This window comes from Stenella coeruleoalba (genome assembly GCF_951394435.1).
Source record: "Stenella coeruleoalba genome assembly, chromosome: 5".
Classification (NCBI taxonomy): Eukaryota; Metazoa; Chordata; class Mammalia; order Artiodactyla; family Delphinidae; genus Stenella; species Stenella coeruleoalba.
In genome coordinates this window covers 73023556-73049522 of record NC_137150.1, presented here as the reverse complement: position 1 = coordinate 73049522, position 25967 = coordinate 73023556, and the positions used below count along the sequence as shown (strand labels likewise).

The following is a 25967-nucleotide window of genomic DNA, read 5'->3' as shown; positions in this document are numbered from 1 at the left end:
CTGTAGAAGTGCTAAAGAATTTTAGAGAATTTAGAGCGGAGAAAAAGCCAAAGAAGATTTCACGAAGGAAGTAGTGCTTAAGCTGAGCAGAACCAAGTGAAAGCATGAATACAAAAATGTGTTTAGTAAGTATTTGTTGAGTATTATATACGAGCAAAGTGCTAGGTGTAAATGATACAAAGATGCATAAAATACAGTCTTTGCTTTCAAATTGTGGTCTCTTTACACAATTTCCCAATAAAAGGAACCAGAGCTCCTTGGAGAAATGGCCAATTCTAGGGCCACAGCTGTAAATGTACAAGATAAACCGACACTTGGGTCATATCAAAACCCTGGGCTATATCAAAAAGAATTTTAACCACTGCACCACCAAAACCCCTGGTGGTGCAGTGGTTAAGACTCTGCACTCCCAATGCAGGGGGCCTGGGTTCGATCCCTGGTCAGGGAACTAGATCCCACATGCATGCTGCAACTAAGAGTTCGCATGCCACAACTAAGGAGGCCACCTGCCACGAATGAGACCCAGCGAACCAAATAAATATTTTTTAGAAAAGAATGTTATATTTAAAAATATACATACACACATTTATGTATATATATATATATTTAACACATATGTGTATATATATTTATATTGATAAAGTTATGTCAAAAGACTTAGAAGAAATACGATGGAACACTTTGTAGCAGGCCAATGCTCCCACCAAGTCAATTAGAAAAAAAGAATAAAATGAATCAGAGAGCTGCTGAAGCAAATAGGACTAGGGGAGCCAAAATTCCAGAGAAAGGTGAACCACATGAGGTAAGTTGATATTCTGCAGCAAAGTTCTCCCTGGGGCATTTGCCAGCTCTGGGCACAGAGCTAGAGGCTGAGAGCCTGGGCTTCGCCCAGGTACAGGACCAATTACTAAGGGAAAAAGAAACCAGCAGGACTGCTGGCAGTCTTGCAGGGCTGGGTGGGATAAAATTGGAGGCTTGAGGGACCAAGATCCATGTTTAAAAGGAGAGAGTAGAACTGAGCCGGTCACATAGTAGGTTTCCTCTCAAGACATGTGCTGAATTCTGAAACTGCATAAGCAGGAACCTAAAAAGCTATATGTGGTAGACAAAATAATGGCCCCCCCACCAAATATGTCTATGTCCTAAACCCCAGAACCTGTGAATATATTACATGGCAAAAATGGTTTTACAGATGTGTAACTAAGGATCTTCAGATGGGGAGATTATCCAGGTGGGCTCAATGTAATCACAAGGGTCCTTATAAAAGAAAGAGGGAGGCAGGAAGGTCAGAATCAAGAGATATCTGAGATGCAATGCTGTTGGCTTTGAAGATGGAGGAAGGGTTTATGAGCTGAGGAATGCAGGTAGCCTCTAGAAGATGTAACAGGCAAGGGAATGGACTCTCCCCCAGAGCCTCCAGAAGGAATACAGTCCTGCCAACACCTTGATTTTAGCTCTACAAAACCCATTCTGAATTTATGATCTCCAGAACTGTAAAATAATATATTTTTGCTTTTTAAGGAAACTATTCATTAAAAAATAAGCCTCTGAAATGAAGAATAGTTTAATCCCGAGGAAAGGACTAAAAGTCAGTACCTGCTGAGGCTGGGGTTCCAATGAACACTCCAGGTTCTTCGTTGAAAGATCTGAAGGGCTATGTTCAAGACAGAAGGGTGAGCTAAAGATAGAGACTTATCAAATCAGCAACCCAACCTCAACTCAGCTCAGTATCTGATTGGATTACGGTAAGTAGCCCATATTCTACCTGAATTACAAAGGAAAGGGTTAAACTTCTCTGGAGGAAAATAATATTATCTGGAAGTTTTACAGGTTTTTTTTTTAACACAATGTCCAGGACTCAAACTAGGCATGCCAAGAGACAGAGCCATATGGAAGATTAACAAGACAAAAAAATAGTCAAAGGAAACAGACTCACATGTGATCCAGTTACTAGGGTAAGCACTGTTATGACCAAAATGCAAAAAAGGAGGAGAGAGGGAGGATGGAGAACATAGATAAAAAATAAAGAATTTCATTATACAATTAGAATATACAAAAAACAATTATTATGAAAAAAGAATTAAATGGGAATTCTAGACCTGAAAAATATAATAACAAATTAGGAATTCAGTTGGTGGGTTTAATAGCAGATTAGACACAATGGAAAAGAGGATTAGTGAACTGAAGGACAGGTCAATAGAAAAATATTCAAACTGAAGCACAGAGAGAAAAAACAAAAATTCAGAAAAGAGCATCATAAATTACAGTAAAAAGATCTAAATACTTGTTATTGGAGTCCATAAAGGATAGCAGAGAGCAAATGAAGCACAGGTAATATTTTAAAAGATAATAGCCACATATATAGCACCCAGATCTTAGTTTCTAATGCCACTCTGCCATACAATGAACCAAGGCTCCTTAGAGAAATGGCTGATTCTAGGGCTGGGGCAGAGAATGGATAAGGTGGGGCATCTTATAGTGCCAGTAAATAAGGTTGTGCTCAAAAAACCCACAATAGTAGGGTATGTGAAAGGGACCCAGTAGTCAGCTGAAAGAGCTCTCAATGGCCAAAGCTGGAAAAATTTGAGCAACAAAATAAATAAAGTAGTACTGGATTATAATCCAAATTATAAAAATCCATAGTCCATACTGAAATAAATAAATGACTGAATAAATAAATAAATGAGAGAGAACAGACAAATCTCTTATGCTGAAAAATTCCAAGTAATTTATGTAGACACTCTGCCCTCGAGGAGGTGGAGCATAACTCCTTGCTCCTTAAGTGTGGGCTGCACATAGTGATTTCTTTGTAAAAAGTACAGTATGGAAAGGGGAAGAAAGGAGTAACTTTATAGTGAAAAACCTGACAAATACTACTCAGGCAGGGATCAAGGTTAACATCAACAGTAATATGTAATGTTGACAGTATGTACCCTGAAATGAATGATATAATGAGAACAGCACTTTACCTCTGTGATCTTCCTCCCGAAAACCTATAATCCCAAACTAATCATGAGCAGACAAATCCCATTTGAGGCATATTCTACAAAATACCTAACCAGTACTTCTCAAAACTGTCAAGGTCATCAAAACCAAGGAATGTCTGAGAAACTGTCATAGCCAAGAGAAGACTAAAGAGACATGTAATGTGGTATCCTAGATAGGATCCTAGAACAGAAAAGGGACATTAGGTGAAAACTAAAGAAATCCCAATAAAGTATGAACTTTAGTTAATAATAATGCATCAATATTGGTTCATTAATTGTGACAAATGTTCCATACTAATAGAAGATGTTAATAATAGAAGAAAATGGATGTGAAGCAGTTAAGAACTCTGTACTATCTCTGCAACTTTTCTGTAAATCTAAATTATTCTAAAAGATTTATTTAAAAAAAAGAAACAAAGATAATGGTTAAGACTTTTCCCAATCTGATACAAAACAGATTCAAGAGCCCACAAATTCAAAATGCCCTGAGAACCCCAAGTAGAATAAGTACAAAGAAAACCATATATCATCATAGTCAAAAGGCAATGAGAAAAACATTTTAAAGTGGCTAGGAAAAAAGACACATCACCTCCAAAGGAACAATAATAAGACTTAGAGCTGATTTCTCAACAGAACCAACTGAAATCAGAGGACAATGTAATCACTTCTTTAAAGTACTGAAAATGGAAAGGCATATATGCTTTCCTTCTATCTCTTTCCCTTAAGGAATGTAAATAAATGTAGTATTGAGCCATCTTCGACCATGCAGATGAGGACACAGCAGAGCAAGACAGGAGGGCCTATATCCTTGACAGCAGGGAAGCACCTCACCAGGCTGGGACTCCTATCTGGTGTGTTTTGAGAAGAGAAATAAAGCGTCTGTGTTTTTTCAAAAACAAAACAAAACAAGGAATGAAGGAAGGGAAGGAAGGAAAGGGAAGGGAGGGGAGGGGAGGGGAAGAAGAAGCTACCAATGGCCAAAGATGGGACAATTTGAGCTTCAGTGAAGATACTAACTGCAATTGATTTAAACACATCACATATATTTAAAACCATGGGTTCATGGATAGAAAAAAAACTCACTGGTAACCTTGGGAAGATGCTAGGGAACCAATTCATTACTCTGAAAATAGGTAAATTTATCCCTCCTTTCCTATACAAACTGTATCTCATTGTAATGAAACAAATGAAAAAAAAAAAGTCATTCTTTTTCTTTTTTTTTGCGGTACGCGGGCCTCTCACTGCTGTGGCCTCTCCCGTTGCGGAGCACAGGCTCCGGACGCGCAGACTCAGCGGCCATGGCTCACGGGCCCAGCCACTCCACGGCATGTGGGATCTTCCTGGACCAGGGCACGAACCCGCGTCTCCTGCATCGTCAAGCGGACTCTCAACCACTGTGCCACCACGAAAGCACAAAAAAGTCATTCTTAATAGAAGAATTCCAGCTTATAAATAAAGAACAATGATAGAAGATCACTATCTTGTAACCTGTGATGAATAATAGATCTAGGACAGATGCTAAAATCATTAATGGTAAAGCTGATAGGGAACTTTATAATAGATGGATCTATCCAACAACATCTGAACTCCATGATCAATCTTAACAATAAATATAGGAACAGCCAGACATTTTTGTGCCTCCTGATAAGATGCAATAGAATGTATACTAAACACCTATGTACTATTCTTGCCCAAAACTCAAATCTATCACTGATTAAGACTAGATCTGGGCTTCCCTGGTGGCGCAGTGGTTGAGAGTCTGCCTGCCGATGCAGGGAACACGGGTTCGTGCCCTGGTCTGGGAAGATTCCACATGCCGCGGAGCGGCTAGGCCCGTGAGCCATGGCCGCTGAGCCTGCGCGTCTGGAGCCTGTGCTCCGCAACGGGAGAGGCCACAACAGTGAGAGGTCCGCGTACCACATTAAAAAAAAAAAAAAAAAAAGGCTAGATCTAACTACTTATTTACAAGAAATACAGGAGCTAGAAGACGTACTAAACAGTACCATGGGGATACAATCCTCAAATACCAGAATGTAGGAAACTCTACAAGACAAGCAACCTAATTTCCTCAACAAATAAATGGCAAGGTTAAAAAAAAGGGGGGTGAGGGAGAAGAAGTAAAATGACAGACTAAAAGAAACTTAAGAGACATATTAACCAAATGCAATGCATGGACTTTGTCTGTATCCTGACCTGAACAAACTGTAAAAAAAAATACACATACACACGCACAAAAACACACATATACATACATGCACATGTATATATGAGACAACTGGGAATAATTAAAAGCTAACTGAATGTTTTATAATATTAAGGATTTTCAATATTTACATGTGATATTTTATTATGTTGAAAAGGGCCCTTATATTTTAGAGATATATACTGTTGTATTTACAGATTAAATGATATGATGACTAGAACTTGCTTCAAGATAAACTGGTGGGGTCAGGGAGATTAGATGGAGGTATAAATTGAAACAACATGGGTGTGTGTTAATAACCTTAAAGATAAGTAATAGACATATGGGAGTTCCTTAGTCCATGTACTTTTTCATATGCCTAAAATTTTAGATGATAAAAGTTTTAAAAGGAAGTGGGGAAGGCCTTATATGCCATGCTTTAGAGTTTAACCTGATCACATTGAACAAAGTCAGTCAGGACAAGTTTGAGGAGTTCATACTATACACGATTTGAAATAAACTCTATAGAGTTTATGAAAAGGAGGTGAGGGTGTACTTCTGGGAGACTGGTCTGCTGTGTAAATTGCAGAGGAGAGAGATCAGAGTCTGGAAGTGCTGATAAGGGGCTGCTAAGCAACCCTGGCATCCAGGTTACAGTGCGTGCAATGAGAGAGAGTAATGGCTACATAAGATAAAAGAGAGTTCCACACTTTGAAGCCTGAGTCAATGGAATCTTGGTAATAAGGCAGGAGACAGAGAAATGAAAATGAGAGGCTTATTTGAGGAGAGGAAGGGGAAAGAAATATGCAACTCTATTTGAACATATTGACTCTGAGATGACAGAAGAGTAAAGTATTTCTTAGTTTCTCTGTGGTGAAGAACTCTACTGAAGCCTTTTGACCGAATGGTAGAGGGCACCATGGTGAAGAGTACTGTGCGAGGAGTCAGAAGCCTGGGCTCTATTAGTGAGCCTGACGCCAGCCAGATCTAGAATTTTGGCCAAATCATGCTGAACCTCATAAGTGTCATCATAAAATAAGGGGACTGGACACCAGAAAGAATCTGCATTCTCTTCCCAAGCTAACATTCTATAGTGAAAATTCTCAGTGATAGTATCTACAAGGTATTTTTTTAATTCATCCAGCAAATATTTTCATACTTTCTTATAAAATACTGGACTAGGCACTGTTTACAAAGGGAAACAGGAGATTAACACTTGGGCACAGGAAAAGACAGGAAATACAGATTTTGAACTTGCCAATACAGGAATGATGGTTTGAGGTAATGAGAATGAATGAGCTCATTGAAAAAGCACACAGAAGAGCAGAAGAATAAGAACTGAGCCTTGAAGAAAGCTCACAGCTGGGGATGTAGGGGAGAAGGAGGAACCAGTTTAGGAGAGAATAATCAGTTAGAAAAACAGAAGAGAAACAAGTTACACAAGTGACATCAGGGCCAAAAAAACCAGAGTGAATTTTAAAAAACAGAAGCCCAGGCCAATAACAACAGCTATGAAAATTGTCACTCAGACAACTTTAAAAATATTAATTTAGGAGAATGGTAGGACCAAAAACCAGGCAACAAGGAATATGGGAGGAAACATATATACATAATCCTACACTCTCTTTGGGAGCATACATACATAAACCCTGAAAGACGTACTAGCCTACAGATACTATGAGAAGTGAATTACCCCATGGAGTCCACCCAGACTGTCAACCTCACTGCTCAGTACCAGGATCTCTTCAGTTCATAGCTGCATTTTATTATACCGTCCATTCCTCTCACTCTTGCAAAGACACTATCTTACTGGATTGCTGAGAAGATGAACACCCAATAAGAAATATATAAAAATAAAAACAAGAAGGAAAAACCAACTACTCACAATACACCTTCCCCTCTTTGTTCTCCAATCACTACTTGCACCACCATTTTATATCGGTCAAATCCCATTTCTGGAAAGAAAAAATAAGAAAGTTATCTATAAGCAAATATATGGTAAAATTACTTAATGAAGGCAAATTTGCCTAGAAATGAACATAAGCATTCAGTCTACAAGCACTTACTGAGTATGATTATAAGCTTAGGAGTCAGACTTAAGGACAAATTCTAACCATAAGCTTAGTAAGTGTGTAACTTTAGACGAGTTATTTAACGTTTTAGTTTAAATCTCCCTCAACTGTTAAATGGGAATATCACTACCTTCCTCCTGGGCGTGTTGTGAGGAAGTGGGTAGAGACAAGCTGCCTCCTGTCTCTACCCATTTCTCTTCCATAGTAGACTCTCAGTAGGTCTTAGCTTCCTTCCTTTCTCCCCTACTCTAAGTCAGGAAATGAGCTAGGCCCTCAAGATACAGAGATAAATAAGATGCTCTTCTTGCCTTAAAGAACTCATAGTAGTTGGGAAGGCAAACATGGAAAATAAAATGAAAATGCAATGTAGTAATAATTCAAAGAGAGGCATGTATAAGGTACATTAGGAGCACAGAGCTGGATGGCTCCTCCCTTTGACTGGGCAACAGGGAAGGGATGACCAGAAAAGACTTCTTGGAGGATACGATAAGTGAGCTGAGTCCTGAAAGACGAGTGAGAATTTACCAGATGGACAATGTTTCTCCATTCTATGGAGGGGGATAGCATATGCAAAGACATAGAGCATGGGATCTTTAGAAAACTGCAAGCTGTTCAGTAAGATAGAAAATAAACCATAAGATTCTGGAGAACACTGGTATGGCCTAGGACAACTCAGCTGCTTCCCCCAAAACTATACTGCTGAAACAGCAAAATCGTGAAAATTCTCCCCAACAACAAACCTGGGGGACAGAAAACTGAATGGGCATCTTTATCTTCCCCCCTTTCTGACCAAGGAATAGGGGAAACAGTGAAGAAGAAAAAAGTGAAACAGGCAAAGTTGAGACAGAGCCAACCCCTTTTTTTAAAAAAATAATCTTTCTCTTAATTTAGTCTTATTTCGTTTTTTTATATATATAAATATATTTATTTTATTTATTTATTTTTGGCTGTGTTGGGTCTTCATTGCTGTGCATGGCATTTCTCTAGTTGTGGTGAGTGGGGGCTACTCTTTGTTGTGGTGTGCGGGTTTCTCATTGCGGTGGCTTCTCTTGTTGCAGAGCACGGGCTCTATGCGCATGGGCTTCGGTAGTTGTGGCACACGGGCTCAGTAGTTGTGGCTCGCGGGCTCTAGAGCGCAGGATCAGTAGTTGTGGCGCACAGGCTTAGTTGCTCTGTGGCATGTGGGAACTTCCCAGACCAGGGCTCGAACCCGTGTCCCCTGCATTGGCAGGCAGATTCCTAACCACTGTACCACCAGGGAGGTCCCAGAGCCAACTCTTTTTGATGAAAGTAAAAGCTCCAGGATTATACAGTAAATTAGGCAAACAATCTGAACACTTATAGGAACCCTTCCATTGTGGGACATGAACCCTAATGCAGTATACTTAAAATCTCAGAAGGAGACAGAGCCCAAGTTATTTTTAAAAAACAATGCGCACAGCTCAGCTGAGCTTCCTCCTTTCTCTACCCATTCCTCTTCCTCCTTTTCTCATACCCATGCTTTAGAAATGTGGCTAGAATATTAAATGCTCATCACTTAAAACACAGTTCTGAGGGAAAAATAAAATAGTCTTAGACACCATAAAACTCCTAGAAGACAGCATAGGCAAAACATTCTCCGACAAAAATCATACCAATGCTTTCTTAGGTCAGTCTCCCAAGGCAATAGAAATAAAAACAAAAATAAACAAATGGGAGCTAATCAAACTTACATGCTTTTGCATAGCAAAGGAAACCATAAAAAAAACAAAAAGAAACATACGGAATGGGAGAAAATATTTGCAAATGATGTGATAGACTAGGGCTTAATCTCCAAAATATACAAACAGCTCATACAGCTCAACAACAAAAAAACAAATAACCCAATTGAAAAATGGGCAGAACACCTTAATACAGACAGACATACAGATGGCCAGTAGGCACATGAAAAGATGTTCAACGTCACTAATTATTAGAGAAATGTAAGTCAAAGCTACAATGGGGTACCACCTCACACCCGTCAGAATGGCCATCATTAAAAAGTCTACAAATAACAAATGCTGGAGAGGGTGTGGAGAAAGGAGAACCCTCCTGCTCTGTTGGTGGGAATGTAAGTTGGTGCAGCCACTATGGAAAACAGTATGGAGGGTCCTCAGAAAACTAAAAATAGAATTACCATATGATCCAGCAACCCCACTCCTGGGAATATATCTGGACAAAACTATAATTCAAAAGGATACATGCACCCCATGTTCATAGCAGCACTGTTCACAATAGCCAAAACATGGAAACAACCTAAATGTCCATCAACAGATGAATGTATAAAGAAGATGTGGTACATATATACAATGGAATACTACTCAGCCATAAAAAAGAATGAAATAATGCCATTTACAGCAATATGGATGCAACTAGAATTTATCATACTAAGTGAAGTAAGTCAGAAAGAGAAAGGGAAATACCATATAATATCACTTATATGTGGAATCTAAAATATGGCACAAATGAACCTATCTACAAAACAGAAAGAGACTCATAGACATAGAGGACAGACTTGTGGTTGCCAAGGGGGAGGGAGGGAGGGAGAGGGATGGACTGGGAATTTGGGGCTGGTAGATACAAACTATTATATATAGAATGGGTAAACAACAAGGTCCTACTGTATAGCACAGGGAACTATATTCAATATCCTGTGATAAACCATAATGGAAAATAATATTAAAAAAAGTATGCCTCTATGTGTATAACTGAGTCACTTTGCTGTACTGCAGAGATTGCCACAACATTGTAAATCAATTACACTTCAATAAAAAAAATTAATAAAATAAAATAGTCTTAGATACACTGGGAGGAGAGTGAAAAAAAAAATTCACCCACACCACATCAGAACAAAATTAAAAGAAGCTGAATGGCAATATGCAAAGGTACAACAGCAAAAACAAACCAAAGAATAACAAGAAAAGAAACGTACTGCTTAAAAGACCAAAAAACTCAACCTAGGAGATAATATAAATCAAGGAACAAAGAGAAATTCCTCACAACTGATTCATAATATAGAAAAACATAAGCCCACAAATTCAGTAAAATAAGAACTCAATCAGATTACAAAACAACAGAAAGATGAAAGGGGAGATTAAAGGCCTAGGAAACAAACTGAATACTCATATGATATTAGTGCAGAGCTAATCAATTAAAAATGGCAAGAGAGGGGCTTCCCTGGTGGCGCAGTGGTTAAGAATCTGCCTGTCAAAGCAGGGGACATGGGTTCGAGACCTAGTCCCGGAAGTTCCCACATGCCATGGAGCAACTAAGCCCGTGCGCCACAATTACTGAGCCTGTGCTCTAGACCTCGCGAGCCACAACTACTGAAGCCTGCATGCCTAGAGCCCGTGCTCCGCAACAAGAGAAGCCACCACAATGAGAGGCCCACGCACCACAACGAAGAGTAGCCCCCTCTCACTGCAACTAGAGAAAAACCCACGCACAGCAACGAAGACCCAATGCAGCCAAAAAATAAATAAATAATTTTTTTAAAAAATGGCAAGAGACAAGACAGACACAAATGAAAACAAATACTGACAAGGTGATCACAAGTATATGTCAAAGAAAAAGGAAGAGATTACAGCAAAGATAATAGATGTGGAAGACAGAGATGATTCAATGCATCAATATTTGGTGTCCTAAGGTAGATAATCTAACAAATGGAACCGGAAATGTACTCAGAGATACAAGAAAATTTCCTTGATATGGAAAAAATAAAATCTGCAGATTAACAGACATAAAATGCTCAATACCAAGCCATACCCTAGAAAAACTACTGAGCATCAAGGTTAGGGACAGGATTCTTTCTGCAGAGAACGTCAGACTGGCCTCAGATTTCTCCACAGTAACATTCAATGCAAGAAGACAGTGAAGCAACATCCACAAAATTCTCAAAAAATAATTAACTCAAAATATTATATTCATCCAAAATATATTCTCGTTTAAAGGCATTCTCAAACATGAAAGAATCCAGGGAATACAGCATTTCTGAGCCCTCCCTGAAAAAATTTACAATAAAATCTCATCAGGTAAGAATTGAACCAGAAAAAAGAACTCAGCAATGGAAATAGCATGGTGAAAGGACTAAATAGTGGGCAATCATTCCATTTAAATATAGAATGAATGCTGTAACACTGTGGGAAACAGTCTATAGTATACCATTGTTTTTAAAGTATTTATCTGTATATATACATAGAAAAGAGGACTGGTATGATGGTCACGTAATATTAATGATTCTTCTTGGGTGGGGGCATTAGGAGTGATTTTTCTAATTTTAATTATTTTTCTACACTTTTTTTTTATAACAAGCATGTATTTTTTTTTTTTTTTTTTTTTTTTTTTTGCTGTACGTAGGCCTCTCACTGTTGTGGCCTCTCCCGTTGCGGAGCACAGGCTCCGGACGCACAGGCTCAGCGGCCATGGCTCACGGGCCCAGCCACCCCGAGGCACGTGGGATCTTCCCGGACCGGGGCACGAACCCGTGTCCCCTGCATCGGCAGGCGGACTCTCAACCACTGCGCCACCAGGGAAGCCCACAAGCATGTATTTTTTTACAATAATTTAATAGTGAATTTCATTAAAAATCTGAAAACAAAAATGCTAATATACTAAAGTTAATTTGGATGATGGAAAGAGAATTGCTATTTTATTCTTAGTATTTTTCTATATTTTTTATTTCTAAAAATTAAAACATATTAATAGGGCTTCCCTGGTGGCGCAGTGGTTGAGAGTCCGCCTGCCGATGCAGGGGACACGGGTTCGTGCCCCGGTTCGGGAAGATCCCACATGCCGCGGAGCGGCTGGGTCCGTGAGCCATGGCCGCTGAGCCTGCGCGTCCGGAGCCTGTGCTCCACAACGGGAGAGGCCACAACAGTGAGAGGCCCGCGTACCGCAAAAAAAAACCAAAACAAAACAAAAAAAAAACATATTAATAAAAATACATCAAAGTATTAAATAGTAACTACCGTGGACAACAGACTTTTATATCATTAAAAAAAACACTTTATGGGCTTCCCTGGTGGCGCAGTGGTTGAGAGTCTGCCTGCCGATGCAGGGGACACAGGGACACGGGTTCGTGCCCAGGTGCGGGAAGATCCCATATGCCGCGGAGCAGCTAGGCCCGTGAGCCACGGCCACTGAGCCTGCGCATCCGGAGCCTGTGCTCCACAACGGGAGAGGCCACAACAGGGAGAGGCCCGCGTACCGCAAAAAAAACAAAAAAAAACAAAAAAAAAACAGAAAAACACTTTATGTGTATTGTCCAGGTTTATTACAATGAAAATGTATTATGATTACAAAGACATTTCTTCCCTCCAAAAAAAATCTTTAGAAAAGAGTAAATAGGGAGTTCCCTGGTGGCCTAGTGGTTAGGATTCCGGGCTTTCACTGACGTGGCCCAGGTTCAATTCCTGGTTGGGGAACTGAGATCCCGCAAGCCGCGTGGTGCAGCCAAAAAAATTAAATTAAATTAAATTTTTAAAGGGTAGATAGAAAGGACTTTTCAGATTGTATAACACTATTAACAAAAGAGACTGAGAGAGGTAGAAAGACAAAGAACAGGGAGGAAAAGCACAAGATCTGCTCTGCAGAGGTAGAGTGAAGCAGGGGTGGAGTGCTGAGTAGGGCAAGTAGTTAAGGATTTGGCAGGAGAGATGCCCTGAGGTCAGACTGTGAGGGTACTGATGGGAGGCTGAGGACTTGTTATCTTGGTAGAAAAAACAACCAAAAATTATGGGGGAAAGGAGCCCCTGTATTTTCTGGTCTTTCTGCATACTGGGAATTCTTGGATAGTAGTTCGGTACAACTAGGTATTTCACACCTTTGCTCTTTCCCACCATCTACAAAAACCTACATGAGTAAAAGTTACCAAATAATTGAGATGACTAGACAGTGAAGAAAAATGTGTGTTTAATAGAATCCACAGTTATGTTCCTTATTTAAAAATAAAGAAGGAGGGGGCTTCCCTGGTGGCACAGTGGTTGAGAGTCCGCCTGCCGATGCAGGGGACGCGGGTTCGTGCCCCGGTCCGGGAAGATCCCACATGCACATGAGCCATGGCCACTGAGCCTGCGCGTCCGGAGCCTGTGCTCCGCAACGGGAGAGGCCACAGCAGTGAGAGGCCCTCGTACCGCAAAAATAAATAAATAAATAAAAAAAATAAAGAAGGAGGCAAATGAGTAAAATTGGATGTTTGAAGGGAACGAGTCATTTCCAATTACCACCATTACCTTTTAATTTATCTTTAATATTTTCTGATAAACGTTTTGTGAGCTGAGGCATTTCTTCTGGAGAGTATTCAGCATTTGCCAGTTCCTCCTTGAGCACAGCATGGATACAGTCTCTAACCACAGAGGGTCTGAACCTAAAAGAAACAGTTTGAAACATCCAGTTGGTAATTCCAAAACCCTAATTTACCTTCGCAGCTTAACTTCCCCCAGTTTTTTGTCATGACAACCATTTATTCCTTCTTTTTCATATTTTTATTATAAAAGTAATAAAAACAAATTAAGAAAACAAGTCATAGTGCAAACCTGTATCTCCAGCCTCTCCCTTGAACTTCAGACCACATATTCCCACCCATATTCCATCCAGATGTCTAGTAGGCAACTTAAATTTAATACATCCAACACTGAGCTTCTGATCATCTCCTCTCCCCAAAACAAGGTCCTCATCTCAGTCAATGGTAACTCCATTCTTCCAACTGCTCAAGCCAAAAACCCTGGTGTCAGTTTTGTTGCCTTTCTCTCTCACAGCCCTCATCCCATTCATGAGCAAATCTTATCAGTTCTACCTTCAAAATAATCTAAAATTCAATCACACTCACCACCCCACTACCACCACCTTGCTCCAAGCTACCACTACTTCTTTCCTGGAATACAATGGCCTCCTAACAAGTCTCTCTGTCTCTGCCTTTGTCACAAAATCCTGTTCTCAACATAGCAACTAGACTGGTGCTATTAAATACATGTCAGATCATGACACTCCTCCGTTCAAAATACCCCAAATATTTCCCACCTCACTCAGAGTAAAAGCAACATTCTGTTATTGCAAGGTCCCATATGATCTACCCTACCAAACTCGTTGACTTTGTTTTCTACTACTTTGCCCCTAGTTCTCTCCACTCAGGCCACACTGGCCTTCCCTATGTTGTTTGACCACACCAGGCATGGAAACCTCAGTGCTTCTGCAGTTGCTGTTAACCTCTGCCTGAAATTCAATTCCTCTCCTTATATGCATAGCTCCTTCCTTTCTTTCAAGTCTTTATTCAAAAGTCACTTTCCCTAGCCACCCTCTCTAAAACTTCAAACCACCCTCCTACCACTTTATATCTCCCTTCCCGGTACTTATTACTATCTGATACACTATATGGTTCACTTAGGCATTTATCTTGTTTGTTGTCCTTCTACCCAGCTAGAACACAAGCTCCAAAGAGCAGAGATTTTTATCTGTTTTGTTCACTGTTATATCCCCATTCCTAGGACACTATCCAGCACATAGTAGACAATATTTTTTGAAGAAATTAATTACTGAATAAATGAAGACAGAGAAAAAATTCTCCCCTCATTTCACCACCCTAACAATACTATTAGCATTTTAGTTGTATTTATTACATATTACAACACTAGGTTCCTTTATCTGGGCTATATATATATATATATATTTAATATTTATTTATTTATTTATTTTATTTGGCTGTGCGGGGTCTTAGTTGTGGCACATGGGATCTTTGTTGCTGCATACGGGATCTTTAGTTGTGGCATGCGGGATCTAGTTCCCTGACCAGGGATGGAACCCGGGCGCCCTGAATTTGGAGCGCAGAGTCTTAACCGCTGGATCACCAGGGAAGCCCCTGGGCTGTATATTCTATCAGTTGATTTGTCTATCATGTGCCAAGTTACCAGAATGTTTTAAGTTTTGAGTTTATAATGTGGTTTGGTAGTACTAGCGGCCCCTTATTTCTTTTTAACTGTATTCTCTTTAGTCTCTTGCTTGCTTATTCTCACAGGTGAACTTTAGAATCATGGACAAATTTCTAGGATTTGATTTGTTCAAAATGTGGTCTTCCTATTAACAAACATACTATATCTGGCTCTTCCCTTAAGCCTTTTCCACTCTCAGTAAAATGCTAAAAGTTTTCTTCAAACGAGTCACAAATAATCTCATAGAGCTATTCCTACATAACATACATTTGTTGTTAATCTTGTTCTGTTTTACAACAGAAATACAGGTGAATGGCATTCTATGTATTTAGAATCTTTTACCAAGATAACTGAACATATTTTTTTAATGTCCCTTCTACCCACCATAAAACTGCTACATGAAATTTTTTATCACATTATAACTAAAGTTCCTGGGTTCTAGTATTTGCCAAGCATTTGATTCAGGAATCTAGTTTCAAAAAACAGAGGAAGGAAAAAAAAAAAAAAAACCAGAGGAAGGGCTTCGGAAAGTCATTCTTTTAATTATTTTTTTTAATCTTGTGAAAATGAAGTTAGTGATGGATCCTACAGCCCTAACTGACTGTCCTCTGCAGGAGACGTTGTGCCTTAATTCTGGGAAGGTATTAGGGTGGCAGGCCAAAAGCCTCCAGATACTACTTGGGTAAGACTGTACACATACAGGTCTCGCGCCCTGAAGAAGAGTAAGCGCTTTCTGGCACACGTATGCACACAGTAACCCTCGAAACAGGGCTGAATGGCATTCGATGCAAGCCGCTTGTTTTCTGCCATGCAACTATCTCAATTCCTCTGTGCCCACATTCTGGATCTCCTAGAGTCAACCATACATACTGTGCTTGTCTAAGGGACTACCTCCCGGCGCGTTAACCTTGCAACCGCAGGTCTGGTCCTCTGCTGCCCCCTGCAGCTGGGAGCCCAAGGAGAACAGCGCCCCACCCTCTCCCGCCCAGTCCTTCCTTCCCCGGTCCTGTCCCTTCCTCCATCGCCTGTTCCCCCGCAAAACCCGGCCTCCTCTCCGGCCCGCCCCTCTGTCTCTAGCCCCGCCCCTCTCTCCCGCCCCACCCCACCCTGCCCCACCCCGCCTGTCACCCGCGGGTTCCTTCGGGACGCCCCGGCTATCAGGCAAGCTCTGCCTGCAGGAAGCATCAATCACGCAGGTCGGCCACGCCGCAATGCGTCTGCTACCCGCCTTTGCTGGAAAATGGGCCGCAGAATATAGGTATTCTCGGACTCTCCAGCGTTCTTCTCAGTCTCAGGTAACCCTTCGACCGCAGAGAAGGACGTGCGCTTTGAGAAGGGTGCGGCGACCGACATGGCCTAAGCTCCTTGGCCCCGTATTTCTCCCGAAGAAGGCTTAGCTCTCGGCGCCACGGAGCTGGGAAATGGTCGCCAGGGCGACAGCGCCACCTTTGACCCTATGTGCGGCGGCTGCGCGCTCTGCGCTGTGCGACCCGCCCTTCTTGTCGTGCTCGCACTGCCCTACCCGCGCCTGCGCGCCGGATGCTGGACCAGAACCGGCGGAGCTGCAGTGACCATAACTTCGGCAAAGACTGGTTTGTTTCTGTTCCGTTTACAAAGCACTTAAACACGCGTCAGCTCTTATTAACCGCGCTGCAATCTTAGAAAGTGACACAGAACCTAAGGCCCATAGAGGCCCAAGGATACACAGCTAGTAAGCAGCTGGTGAAACTGAGCTGGACTCTGGGGTGAGGGGTGGGGGGCGGTCCAGTGACAGATCCTGTGAACTTGGCTTCTTGCTTGTGAAAAAAGCTTTAGTCTCCTAGGCCTTTCCGAGTTCTAAAGACAAGACTCTAAGCAGTTAATGTTTCGAAAAATGGAAAATCAGTCAAGCAAGAAAAGTAATAATAAACAATAGGTCAGCCATAAAAAGAGTTACAGGATTCCTATCTTCTCCTTGAGGGATATAGGTAACCTTCTGATGCACATTCTTTTTTTTTTTTTTGATGGTTGTACAACATTATGATTGTATTTATTCCCTTGAACTGTACACTTAAAAGTGGTTAAGATGAAAATTTTTGTTACATGTATTTTACCACAAATAAAATTGGGGGGAAAAGTACCTAAGGTGATTGATAACCTTTGACTCCAGCTAAGAAAACATTGCCCTCATCCACTGCTGATGCACATTCTTAAATTGTTTTCACAGAAACCAGGACCCCCACCAGATGGAAACTGCTGACTGCAAATGCTAGACCATAGACTGGCTGGAGCCAGAGATTCGATGATTGAGATTCCTGAAACTTCACCCAGTTACCTCACCACTAACCAATCAGAAGAATGTCCAGGAGCTGATCACACACCCTGGGACCCTCACCCTTAATGTTGCACTGAAAGCCATTGGGGAATATGAGTCTTTTGAACACTAGCTCCCCATCCTCCTTGTTTGTCACCCTGCAATAAACGCTGTACTTTCCTTCACCACAACCCAGCATCAGTAGATTAGCATTCCGCAATATTGGCAGAATCGAGCAGTTGCAAAAAGAGACCATGTGGCTCTCAAAGTCTGAAATATTATTTGGCCAGGCAAAACTATTAAAAAAAAAAAGATAACTAAGTGAAAAAATATATAATCTGGGCCTTTACAGAAAAAGTTTGTGGTGTACTGATCTAATCCATAATTGCCAACCTGCAGTTCCCCCAGCCTCACCACACTCCTGCTCCAGGGCAAAAGTCAGGAAGGAGCAAACTTAGGATGCATTTCCTGCTTATGAGCACCAGTCCTGGTCCTATTTTAGAAAGCTGTATTATCCTGCCAGCTTCAAAAACTAAGAAGAAATTCCCCCAATATGCATCCTGAACAAAGATCCCAAAACAGGAGAGAGGGAGGTGCTCTGCTTTCCACATTTCACAATGAAGGAGCTGTGGCATCACAGTTCTCCACCCACAGCATCCTGTGTCTCCCCTTTTGAGCTTCTATTTCCTCTGATGGAAAAACGCTTCCTTCCCTCTTTGCTGGGCTAACCATTTCAAGAATCAGTTCAGACATGACTGATGCCTCCCTTCATCTCTCACAGATCCTCTCCTTAGAGGTTCCTGGTTCCTTCAAGCTCTCATTACATCCTGGCTTGACCTCTAACATAGTCCCTACCATATGACATTCAAATTATTAGTAGATGAGTTTCCCTAACATGACCATGAGCTCTTCAAGGACAGGGCAGGGCCCAAGGGCAAGGACCATGTCTCAGTCATTTTTGAATTCACAGCATGCATGGCAGTGCTGAGCACACAGTGGGCACTCAGTATATACCACTTATTGAACGGCACTGAACACTGGTGGATTAGTCAGCTCAGGCTGCCATAACAAAATACCACAGACTGGCTGCTGGCTGCTGTGTGGTTTAAACAATGGAAATTTATTTTCTGGAGGCTAGAAATCCAAGACCGAGGTGCCAACAAGGTTGGTTTCTACTGAGGCCTCTCTCCTTGGCTTGCAGATGGCTACCTTCTGGCTGTGTCTTCACATGGCCTTTTCCTCTGGGCTCTCATGGGGAGACAGATCTGGTATATCATCCACTTTCTTTTTCCCCACATCTCTTTAGCATATACTAAATTCTCACAAATATTTATTTCTATCTCTGAGCTCCCTAGTCTGATGCATAAATTTGTCCATTTAATGTACCGCACTGTTTGAATTATTGTAGTTTTATATTAGCTTTTAATATCTAGTAGAGTTAGTCCCACCTCACTGCCTTCTTCAGAAATTTCCTGGCTGTCCAAGCTTGTTCATTTTTCATGTGAACTTTAAAACCAGCTTATTCCATATCCTCTTCCACCAAATCTTGGTGATTTTATTCATCATGTTAAATTTATAGATTAGTTTAAGGGCATTTATATCTTATGATCCAAGTTCATGGCATGCCTTTATATTTGTTCAAGTTTATTTTTTATCCTTTAGTAATATTTTAGTTTTCTTCAATAAGTATTTCACATTCTTGTTTTGTTGGTAACTAGGTTTTTTCTTTTTTTCCTTTTTTGTTTCTAATGTAAATGGGAGTTCCCCATCTGCATACCTGTTAACTGCTTGTTGTTTGTATACATGAAGATTTTTGATTCTGTACATTTATTTTGTACCCAGACATTGTATGAAATTCTCTTATTGTTTGTAATATAATTTATTTGGGTGCTCTAGATGTGTAATCATATTGTCTGAATATAATGATAACTTTACCTTCTTTCCTATTTTATATCTGTTAATTTCCTTTTGAATACTTGCTTGGGCTAATACCTCAAGAACAATATTAAATGATAGTGACAATAGTGAGTGTCATCATCTTATTTGCAACCTTAATGAGATTGTTTCTAGTATTCCTTCATTAAGCATGATGCTGACTTTTGAGTTGAGATAGATACGTTGTATTATGATAAGGAAGGACCTGTCTTTTCTCATTTTCTTAAAGAGTTTTATTAAGAATATATGTTGCGGGCTTCCCTGGTGGGGCAGTGGTTGAGAGTCTGCCTGCCGATGCAGGGGACACGGGTTCGTGCCCCGGTCTGGGAGGATCCCACATGCCGCGGAGCGGCTGGGCCGGTGAGCCATGGCCACTGGGTCTGCGCGTCCGGAGCCTGTGCTCGGCAATGGGAGAGGCCACAACAGTGAGAGGCCCGCGTACCGCAAAAAAAAAAAAAAAAAAAAAAAAGAATATATGTTGAATTTTATCAAATGCCTTTTCAGCATTTATGAAGAAAATCATTAGGATTTTTTCCTCCTTAAATCTATTAATATAGGTGAATAAACTTTCTGAAACTTAATCATGCTTTTATGCTGGAAATACACTCTTACAATGTCATTTTTCTAGGTATGATTGACATATAACATTAGATTTATTTCAGGTGTACAATATGATTTGATTTTTGTATATATTGCAAAATGATCACCACAATAAGTCTCATTAACATCTGGCACCATACATTAGTTACAAAAAAATTTTTTTTTCTTGTAGTAAGGACTTTTAAGATTTATTCTCTTAGCAACTTTTAAATATGCAATACAGTACTATTAACTATAGTCACCTTGTTGTACATTATATCCCCATGACTTAACTATTTTATAAGCAGAAGTTTGTACCTTTGACTCTCTTCACCCATTTCTCTCACTCCCCAGCCCCAGCTCTGGCAATCACTAGTCTGTCACTGTATCTGTGAACTTGGTTTTGTTGCTATTGTTGTTGCTTTAAATTCCACATGTAAGTGATATCATATGGTATTTGGCTTTCTCTGACTTATTTCACTTAGCATAATACCTTCTAGGTCCATCCATGTTGTCACAAATGGCAAGATTTCATTTTTCTTATGGCTGAAGAGTATTCCATTGTGTGTGTGAGTGTGTGTGTGTGTGTGTGTGTGTGTGTGTGTGTACCATATCTTCTTTATCCATTAATCCATTGGTGGACACTTGGGTTGTTTCCATGTCTTGTTTATTGAAAATAATGCTACAGTGAACATGAGGGTGCAGATACCTTTTTGAACTAGTGTTTTTGTTTGCGTCAAATAAATACCCAGAAGTAGAATTGCTGGATCATATGGTAGTTCTTTTTTAATTTTTTGAGGAACCTCCATACTGCCTGCCATACTGGTTGCACCAGTTTACATTCCCACCAACAGTGCACAAGGGTTCCTTTTTCTCCGTATCCTCATCAACATTTGTTATTTCTTTCCTTTTTGATAATAGCCATGCTAACAAGTATAAGGTGATATCTCATTATGGTTTGGAGTTGCATTTCCCTGACGATTAGTGATATTAAGCATCTTTTCATGTACTTGTTGTCTCATCCTCTTCTCATAAGGATGCCAGTCTTATTTGATTAGTGTCCCACTCTTATGACCCCATCTAACCTAAATTAGCTTCTTAAAGGTCCTATCTCCAAAGTCACGTTGAGGGCTAGAGCTTCAACCTATGAATTTTGGGAGCACATAATTCAGTCCATTAAGCTAGTGAACTTGAATTTAGAAAGTAGGGGGTCAGGTATTGACTTTACCTGAACCTAACTGACTGCTTTTGGGCAGCAAGTCCATTATCCTCTAGGAGCCTCAACTTCATCTGTAACATGCGGCCAATTTTATGGGGCTTTTGAGAGGCTGAAATGAGATCATGGCTGGAGGACATTTTATGGACTATAAGTTCCTACACAATAATAATGATAATTATTTCTTCTACTACTATATCATTTTGCAGTTTACAATGTGATTTTTTAAAAATTAATTTATTTATTTGGCTGTATCATGTCTTGTTGCGGCACGCGGGATCTTTTTGTTGCAGTGCACCAGCTCTTTGTTGCAGCGCGTGGGCTTCTCTAGTTGTGGTGCGTGGGCTCCAGAGTGCGCGGGGTCAGTAGTTGCAGTACGCAGGCTCTCTAGTTGTGGTGCACGGGTTCTAGAGAGAGCGGGCTTAGTTGCTCCACGGTGTGTAGGATCTTAGTTCCCTGACCAGGGATCAAACCCTTGTCCCCTGCATTAGAAGGCAGATTCTTAACCACTGGAAGTCCCTACAATGTGATTTAAAATGCATTGTATCATTCAACATACATGCAAGGAATTATTATTGTTATTATTACTACATGACTACCTAAAAGGGAAATTTGTTTATAATTCATACCCACTCTTGCAGAAAAGATTCAAGGCAGCTCCTGATGAAAACACTCATGTTTAAGAGGGAATTACCGGGACTTCCTTGGTGGCACATTGGTTAAGAAACTGCCTGCCAATGTAGGGGACACGGGTTCGAGCCCTGGTCCAGGAGGATCCCACATGCCTTGCGACAGCTAAGCCCATGTGCCACAACTACTGAGCCTGCGCTCTAGAGCCCGCGAGCTACAACTACCGAAAGCCCGTGCGCCTAGAGCCCGTGCTCCACACCAAGAGAAGCCACCGCAGTGAGAAGCCCGCGCACCACAACGAAGAGTAGCCCCCACTCGCCACAACTAGAGAAAGCCCGTGCAGCAATGAAGACCCAACTCAGCCAAAAACAAATTAATTAATTAATTTTTAAAAATTAATTAAGAGGGCGTTACCTGTTACTTCTCACAGAGGCTGCAGAAAAGGCCCAGGAAGCTGTTGATGAAATGAATGACCACCAGGAGAATCTGGAGGAGGCTGATGCACAGAAGGGCAGAGAAGAAGCACACGTGCCACATGACAGCTTTAGAAGGCTCCAGGCAGACAGAATTCCAGAGTGAATGGTCATACAAATAATTCCTATCCCCAAAAATAAGGAGATCAGGGGTTGGAATAAGGAAGAAAATCCCAGCAACTTTGATAGAAACCTGGGTTCTCCCTCAGCTCAGGTCGTAGGACTAGACTTTTGAGGGTGACTATTGTTGCATTTGCAATTTTCTGAGCATCAGAGAAGCAAGATGCTAGAATGCTGACTAAAAGGAGTTTGTAGTCCCTTTCTGTGTCTTTCTTTCTCTGAAGAGACTGCAAATCCAAGTTTCCATCCATTTACCTGTTTTGCAGGTCTTTGAATGGGTAACCATGTTTCCAAGCCTGTGTCTGATTGAAGGACGAAACATCGAACATGCAAAAAGGACCATCTTTCAGGGCTACTCCAGAAGTGATAAAGCAAATCAAGGCCCCAAGAAAAGCCAGGCCACTTGACAACAGAGCAGTAAGCATCTGCAGAAGGAGAGAAGAAACAGTGAACCTGAGAGGGGGTCGTGACTTGTGGGCTGATCTGGACAAATCTAACTTCTCTGGTGCTCAGGCCTTCCCCAGTCATGGGGATGATCCTACCCACAGCACCTCCTTTAAAACATAGCCAAGGTAGGGCTGGCTGATGAGGTCACTGGGTAGAGCCGGGAGGGGGTGGGAAAGAAGGAATGGAGAAGGGGGAAACACTGGCACCTGGTCCCAGCAGCAGGTTCAGCCGGATTCAGCAGGCTCTTCAGAGCTTCTCAGCAGAGTGGCATCAAAAACTTTGTCACTCACACTGCAGGCATTCAGTCTCTGGCTTAAAGGGTCAGATTGGTTATCGCAAGCCCCCCTCTGACCCTTTTAAAAGAAAGCTGTATTTTTTCAAAAGTTCCAAGCTGCCATCCCTGATTCCTCTCTTTCTCAGATCAAGCATGAAAGGAAGGAAGGGAGGAAGAGGGGAAAGAAGGAAGAAAAGGAGGGAGGGAGGGAGGCAGAGACAGAGAGAAATTACAGTCAACTCTGAAATAACTCGAGTTCTGTCATTGTACTTTTCTGGTCTGTGCACCACTCATTTCCTTCCCAAAAGATAGCAATGTGTTTATTTCCTTGGCAGGATTCTAACTTCCAGATTGGTTTCTTTCTCAGGATACCAGATTTTTTTTTTCTCCTTCTCAAAAAACACATATTTTAAAATTTTAAATAAAACATATATATATATGTGTGTGTGTGTGTGTGTGTGCGTATATATATATATATATATATATATATATATATATATATATATAGTTTTTATACAGAATCAGAGTCGTTTTCCCATTGATGTCAGACTGGTTTAGAACTCGAGAGGGGCCACAGAAAGCAGTGTAGTAAGTTTTGGCTCTAAGTTAAAAGATTCAAGATGAATCAGTCTGACATAAGCCTAGGACAGAGGTTCTAAAAATGTGGTCCCTGTCCCAGCAACAGCACATCACCTGGAAACTTGTTAGAAATGCAAATTTCCCCCCCTCCCCATCTTGCTCCACCCCAGACCTACAGAGTCAGAAACTCTGGGCGTGGGGCCCAGCAATCTGTGTTTTAACAAACGCTGCAGGGATTCTGATGCACACATTCAAGTCGAGAACCACTTGCCTAGGGGAAAACCAGACATGACTGAGAACAGATAGTGAATGAAATGTGTGGTGTTTATACTTAATTCTTTAACATATAATTCTGAATCAGCAGGGTTCCCAACATGTGGGCTGTAGATATCAAAGCAGGATGCAGAGTTACTGTAAAAAGGCCACAAATTCATGTGTCTGAGACTGAATGAGCAATATATCTTATACATTTATGTACTGAGATTTTTCAAATATATATAGATGTTGCTGTAATTAATACAGTGCAAATTTATTCTGGGCCTCAGCTTCATTATCTGTAAAATGGAGAGGTTAGACTAGAATCTAGTCATCAGATGATCTCTGGAGAATCTTTCAGCTCCAAGAAAAATTAAGAAAAATAGCCAGGAAATTTTCTATCAATGACACATGACTACAATGTACATAACTCATGTCCATATGGTTCAATAGGCTAAAACTAATAAGAACAGTTCATGTATAGCTGAATCGCTTTGCTATATAGCAGAAATTAACAGGACATTGTAAACTATACATCAATAAAATAAAAAAGAACAGTTCCTCACATGTGTGTAGACATTTATGGTTCATTAAGCACTTCCTCCCTGGACTTGATCCTGTTAACTTTCGTTTTACAGAAGGATCCGAGATTCAGAAAACTTGCCCAAAAGCTTAGGGTTTTTAGACCCTTAGAGAGGTACGGTCAGGACCTGACTTCAAACGCCAAGACTGAAATTGTCTCTTTATCACTCTGCCTCTAAAGTAATAGAATGTGGGGACATTCTAGGTATTAGAAGAGTGGAATCGGGTGCTTACACTTTGGCAGGGCCCACTCTTACTGAAGCAGCCATATCTCCAGCCCGTCAAGGAGATGCGGGTAGCTGCAGTGAGAACCTGGGGGAAGAGGGAAGAGTGTTAAAAAGAGATTGGGTAATTTACATCTCTAGCTGCCACCTGTGGCCAGTTTGGGATGACTAGCCTAATGTGACTTTATGAATGGCCGCGTTCACACCAAGCCTGCCTAGTCCAAAATTCAGCAACATTTGACCAGTCTTCCTAGAGTCTTCTATCCCTTGGAGCTGCTATAGACCCCACAGTCAGCTTGTTAGTTCAAGCTTTTTTTCAAGGAATCAAAACACTACCCCCACCCCCACTTCACTGCTCCACCTCTAAGGGGCACTTTGGGAGTTCACACCCAGGGAACCCCAGACACTCACCATGAGGCCTCCTCCCCAGAGCCCAGAGCCCAGCATGGCATGCCTGCCAATGAGGCCCCTCAACAGGTAGGTCACATCCCAGTTAGGAAGGAGGAGCACTGTGTTGGCTGCAGCAGCAAACAGGGCTGTAGTCCCGAGGCTCAGCCCCAGTACTTGGGAGCAGGTCCGTGAGCATGCCATCACACAGAGAGGACACTGTCCTGGAACCAATGGAAAGAGGGTCAGGGTAGCTGTGTTACTGGGAGCTGGTGGCTAGGGGAAACCCCAGGAGCATAGGGTGGGGAGGGGGAAATAGACCAGAGGCACTGTCACCTCCTAGGGTCAGATCAAGAAGAGCCAAGGAACTTGCTTAAAAACTCTGCGTCTTATAAATATTTCCCAATGGATAGAATTTAATTGCTCCATTTTCTGCCAGCTCCCACTCACACACACACACACACACACACACACACACACACTCCTCATCCCATCATAATTTGCTTGTACCTCTATTAAAGCCAGTGATTATTTCTACTTGATACAGAAAAACAAACAAAAAAATTTTTTTTGAAGATGTTGGGGGTAGGAGTTCATTATTAATTAATTTATTTTTGCTGTGTTGGGTCTTCGTTTCTGTGCAAGGGCTTTCTCTAGTTGTGGCAAGCGGGGGCCACTCTTCATCGCGGTGCGCGGGCCTCTCACTATCGCGGCCTCTCTTGTTGCGGAGCACAGGCTCCAGACGTGCAGGCTCAGTAGCTGTGGCTCACAGGCCTAGTTGCTCCGCGGCAT

At 41.3% G+C, this 25967-nt stretch overlaps 1 protein-coding gene across 3 annotated transcripts in view; it reads right to left on the bottom strand.

Annotated features, from left to right (window-relative positions):
* The window catches only part of LOC307186959 (dynein light chain Tctex-type protein 2B), a 30514-nt gene extending 5075 nt beyond the window's left edge, over window positions 1-25439 (bottom strand). Inside the window, exons 1-6 of one of the 3 annotated variants that reach the window (XM_079922641.1) lie at window positions 25200-25439; window positions 24799-24876; window positions 22687-22852; window positions 22249-22432; window positions 13490-13623; window positions 7055-7124 (exon numbers count right to left, since the gene is read on the bottom strand). In XM_079922641.1, the coding sequence (XP_079778767.1) occupies window positions 7055-7124; window positions 13490-13623; window positions 22249-22432; window positions 22687-22852; window positions 24799-24876; window positions 25200-25379 (812 nt within the window). In that variant the 5' untranslated portion in view covers window positions 25380-25439. Of the gene's footprint in view, window positions 1-7054; window positions 7125-13489; window positions 13624-16409; window positions 16642-22248; window positions 22433-22682; window positions 22853-24798; window positions 24877-25199 lie in introns of those variants that run through there. The other 2 variants (XM_079922639.1, XM_079922640.1) reach the window with 2 other exon arrangements.
* Window positions 25440-25967: the final 528 nt, after the last annotated feature.